The following is a 5,481-nucleotide window of genomic DNA, read 5'->3' on the forward strand; positions in this document are numbered from 1 at the left end:
TATAGCTTCTCTCAGGCTTACCATCTCAGCCTTGTATATCTTAGCAGTGAAATTGGAGTTGCTATATGTTGAACTCCATGAACGTCTAGTTTTTTGGTAAAATCAAGACTGTTTGGTTTAACTACCAACATACTGCAGAGCTAAGCCTCTTGGAAATATGGGAGCAGAACCATAAGGGAACTCAACTAAGCCACCGGATTTTCTACTTTAGTCGATGCAAGGGATGACCATGTGTTGCAAGATAATGGATGAGAAGAAAAGGAGGTTAGATAGTCATAGAAGTTAACTAGTCTAGATTTTATATACATATTTTCTAGAGGAAGTTTGATTTATACCATGATGTTGTTCCTTTTAATGGACATTCACAATAAGGTTGCTCAATTATTCCCAAAAATATAATTGAACCCATCATATTTGTTCTAGCTGGGAGATTTTTTGCAGGGAGATACAGAACTTCTGGGCTTCTATTGATCAATGTGTCGATATTGTTGAAGACTAACATGACATCATTCGAGCTTGATATGAAAATAAAAAGTATTGCCTATCACATTTGCTCAAAATGCCTTAGAGGGGAGAGATAATGTTTCACAGGCGCTCGATATAAATGGCAACCATTGATGTTTGGACTAGCTGGTTATGTGGGCAGAAGCCTTAAGCAGCAAAAGGTAATGGATGGTTGCATAAAGTTTCCCAATATGGTCACAAGTGCATTACCCGTCGTAGGCTTGATTTTAGGTGATGTCTCGAGGGCATGGAAATCTAGGTTTGTAATTGGAATTGAAGCTTGACTACTTCAATCGTTTAACTTATCTGTTCCAATCCCAAGGCACAAAACTGGAATCTCCAAACATATCCTTGGTGCAAGTGTGATTTTAATTAATGAGCTACATCTAGTTTTTATCATTATGTTATGCATTATGAATATACCATATTAGCATATTTCTAACCATCATGTTGTAGAGGAAGTATAGGGTTGACGATTACATGGCATTAGAGAATGAAAAAAAATGATAAAAAGGCCTATTCTCCATTGTAAAACAAGTGAAAGCCAAGAACTGGTGATAATGATAAAGATGATGATGATATCCAAGACTAAGATAATCCATGAGGTACTCGAAGTAAGAAGTTCAAACCTTGTGGCTATGTTCAGCCACGTATTCTTCTATCCGCTGGCCTGTCTCACAAACATTGTCATTCTAATCTATGAACACCATTATAGCGTAGTTATATGTACCGTTAAAATTATTACTGTATTCCTGTATCACGGTACATGGATGCATGAAGTGAAAATATTTAACATGTAAGAACAACAAATCCTTTGCCATGGAGTTTGTTTCAAATGCTAACCCTCATACTCTCAACCTACAACAATAGATGAATAGATACGGATCATGATCCAATCAACCTTATCCCCACATACTATTAAGCAAATGACTGTCACATATCTTCTAACAGTAAAGTACATAACAAAACAATAATCAAACAATGACCACTTACAAATTGTATATAAAAGAACATTACCATTTTGACTTTGAAAAATACCATATCTTATGAAGTAATCTTGCCTGTATGAGTTGCAACTCAGATACAAAAATTGGGATGAGCGGCTAACTAGCAATACATTGGAAACCTCTGCAAACCCAAAGCCATATCAGGAAGAATACAACACAAACTATGAAATCTATAGACAAAACCACCATGACTTGTTTTTTCCAAATGTACTTAGCCTTTTGCAACCTACGACCACTTGAAACGGTTATGTCGTCATCAGATAAAGCATCCAACTTTTCTTCCTCTAGTTCATCCTTGTTAGCCTCTCCAAAAAACCTTTTCTTCATCTTTAAGCCCTCCAAGGAAGAATTATTCCTCCTAACATATTCTAAACTCTCACGATGATCTCCTTTCAAACCTATTGGCGAGAACGTGATATTGAATTCTGAATATGATCCCATAAGATGTTGAAATACGGGACTAAGTTCTCCTTGGAAGCAATGTGAATTTGGAGAATGCAAACGCTGCTTCATCGTGCCAGAACTACACTCATCTATCATACTAGTAAACTCATCTTTTATACTCATGAGAAATGATAAACACTCGGGTTTCTCGAGCAATTCATCAAAGATTCCAAAATATACAAAAGGATCAAGGATGAAGAACATGTATGTTTGACCATGAACAGTATGGGAGAAGATGGAATGATAGGATGGCGTTCTGTCTAGGCACTTCTTAGCTAAATCGCCAAGATCTGCATCTTTGGAATTGAATTCAGCAAGAATCGTAGTATGTTTTGCAATGCATACGTAGAAGAATAAATCAGGGTTCCGACTCATCTTTGAAATTGATCAGATCTCCCTCCCCCTCCCCCTATTTAGCTAAACAATTACTCCATAAAACTGAAAAATCAATTGCTATATATGATTATTCGTTGCATATAAATTAGCGTTAAGGATGTATTCATTGATGCTTTTCCCATAACTCACGTCTCAAATCTTCACAGATTGAATCTACTGAGAGACGATTAGAACCTCAAGCTCCATGGAATATTGATGTCTCTTGGTGATCCGTTGTTGGGGACTTGGGTGATAATTATATTATTTTTTTATTTTTTCAATATCTAAAATTATATGGGATGTGAGAGGTTCAAAGAGCTTTTAAGGTTTATACATTTAGCTTTATAAAGTGTACCTCTTAAAATTTTCAAGATACTGAAACTCATGTTTTTTTAATATAGTATAGATATAAATACACAGACATATTCATATAACTAATTGCGTAGTTTTATTAAATTTATATGTATAACTTAATCTAATTCTTTTGTTGTTATTAAGTTTACACCAAATAACAAAAACATACAAATAGAGAACAAGAATTAAGCAAAAAAAATGGAGTACATTATGCTCCAAACAAAAATGAGAATGAAACTCAAATTAGATAAACATCAATAAAATTTTATACTGCAAACAAATATAAATCAAATTTTATCAAATTTATATAATTATTAAAATAATAATAATAAAGATTATTTTTAATTTTTTTTAATCTTAAAAATATTAAATTTATAGTATTAAAAAATATGTATTTTAATTAATACATTATCAATTAATTAATATGAAATTGATATAAAATAGAAAATAGACAATTAAAGATAATATTAAAAAAATATGAAAGAGTTAAAATAATAAATCAAAAGCATATAACGGGACGCTTGATTCATCGAAATCCGCCGAAATCGAATAGAATTGGAATGTTCAGTTCCATTAACCAAATTCCATTCCAATGTTTCATTGCCCATGGAATGGAATTGAATTCCAAAAATTCCCAAATTTAAGGAATTCACCATTCCTTGGTAAACCTGATGGAATTGAAATCCATTCTATCCAAAAGTGTTTAAATGACATAAATACTCTCATTCCACTATTAAACCCTAGACGCTGCTTTCATCGTTGCATACCGCTTGCTTTCATAGATCGAACAAGAACGCTTTCTGCTTGCTTTCATCGATCGAACTTCGAAGCTTTCTACTTGCTTCCATCGTTGAGGTCGGTTTTCTCATCTACAAACCTGTTTTCTCAAACCTGAACCCGTTTACTGCTTCGATTTCTGATTTACGTACCTGTTTACTGCTTCGATTTTTGATTTTTCCATGAACCTGTTATTTCTGCTTCGATTATTGATTTCTCAAATGTGATGTTATTTCTGCTTCAATTTTTGGTAGCATATATTGTTTCTAAACAAACCAAATGTGCAAAGTACTGTTTGGTAGCAGATACCGTATCTATTTATTGCTTCGATTTCTGATTTCTCAAACATCATGTTATTTCTGCTTCAATTTTTGGTAGCATATATTGTTCCTAAACAGACCAAATGTGCAAAGTATTGTTTGGTAGCATATATCGTACTTGTTTATTGCTTCGATTTCTGTTTGCTTTCACTATCAATTTATGCCACTGTTGAACTAGTTTTGGATGATAATGTATATGTATACAATTTCTGCTACCRTTTGCTTTCACTGTCAATTTATGCCACTATTTGAACTAGTTTTGGATGATAATGTATATGTATACAATTTCTGCTACCATTTGCTTTCACTGTCAATTTATGCCACTGTTTGAACTGGTTTTGGATGATAATGGCATATATATGTATATAACTTGACGTGTCAACTTGTATGAATGGTTCGGTTTATGGTTGGTTGAATTTTTTATGTTTTATGTTTATATATAATTCAATAAATGGTAAATATTTTTTTCCTCATTAAATGTTAATTTTATTGTTATTTGTATTTTAAAAAAATTAAATTAAAAAATATCGAAGAAAGGGTATTTTTGTCTTTTTTCATCATTCCATTCCAATTATGTTGCAAACCAAACAAACTGATTCCAATTCATTAGACATATTAAATTTCATTCCTACCAACCAAACACTTGATCAAACCTGATAATATTTCATTTCAATTCCTTTCAAATTTCAATTCTTTTGACAGATTCTATTTCTTCAGAAATCATTCTGCGAGGGGTTAAAATAAAAATTATGAAATGTTAGAGATAGAACAACTAGATGACGTAATAACATGTATATATATTGAATCGAAACAGAAAACTACAGTATTCGAATAGAATTTTCACACGAAGAACTTAAATAACTTGTAATCATAAATCTTACTTGTAGTCGAAGATTCGTCGTTCTGAATATCGTTTATGAAATCCGATTGAGGCCCACGTAAAACGCAGTACCTAAGACAAAATTGCATCGGTGAATCGGTGTTGTCTTGAGGATACAACAATCAATCCAATTTTGAACTTGAATCTATCGAATTAAGAGTATGATTAGTGATGGATTCGTATGGAGAAAAAACGAGAGAGATACTGGGATTTTTTGCGGGTTAGGCCCTGTCTATCAACACCTATCGAGTCTCTCTGCATCAACCGAGAGACCCAAGGCCCAAGGTCCTAATCTTGACATTTTAATATATATATATATATATATCAAGAAAAGCCACCAAAAACAATGCACACCAACTCCAAACAATTAAATAATTGATTTAATGCTCAAGGGTTGGCATTTATTAGTTGCATTTTATTAGGGTTGGCATTTATTAGTTGCATTTTATTAGGGTTGGCATTTATTAGGTGCATTTTATTTTGTTTTGGCTCCTATGCGGAACAACATTCTCCTACACTATACTAAGTTCCAACATGAAAAAGGATTAAAAATGAAAATATAATTGTATTGTTTTTAAGGATTATTTGTATTTTAGTGTAAAGGATATATAAAAATGAGTAGGTTTTTTATATAACCAGGGGTAGAAATAGTATTTGCCTAAAATTTTATATTATATACAAATTTAAATAGTTTAACCTGTTTTCTCAAACCTGAACCCGTTTACTGCTTCGATTTCTGTTTGCTTTCACTATCAATTTATGCCACTGTTGAACTAGTTTTGGATGATAATGTATATGTATACAATTTCTGCTACCGTTT

At 32.5% G+C, this 5,481-nt stretch overlaps 1 protein-coding gene across 1 annotated transcript; it reads right to left on the minus strand.

Annotated features, from left to right (window-relative positions):
- Window positions 1-1,607: 1,607 nt before the first annotated feature.
- On the minus strand, window positions 1,608-2,336 carry LOC112524834 (phytolongin Phyl2.2). The gene has a single exon (XM_025134783.1). The coding sequence runs from the start codon at window positions 2,328-2,330 to the stop codon at window positions 1,608-1,610; it is 723 nt and encodes a 240-aa protein (XP_024990551.1). The 5' UTR covers window positions 2,331-2,336.
- Window positions 2,337-5,481: the final 3,145 nt, after the last annotated feature.

The sequence above is a fragment of the Cynara cardunculus genome, assembly GCF_001531365.2.
Source record: "Cynara cardunculus var. scolymus isolate 2C chromosome LG 13, CcrdV1, whole genome shotgun sequence".
In the NCBI taxonomy this organism is placed as follows: domain Eukaryota; kingdom Viridiplantae; phylum Streptophyta; class Magnoliopsida; order Asterales; family Asteraceae; genus Cynara; species Cynara cardunculus.

Excerpts from the sequence above, each read along its gene's own strand:
- LOC112524834 (XM_025134783.1), bottom strand. The coding sequence starts at position 2,330 with ATGAGTCGGAACCCTGATTTATTCTTCTACGTATGCATTGCAAAACAT.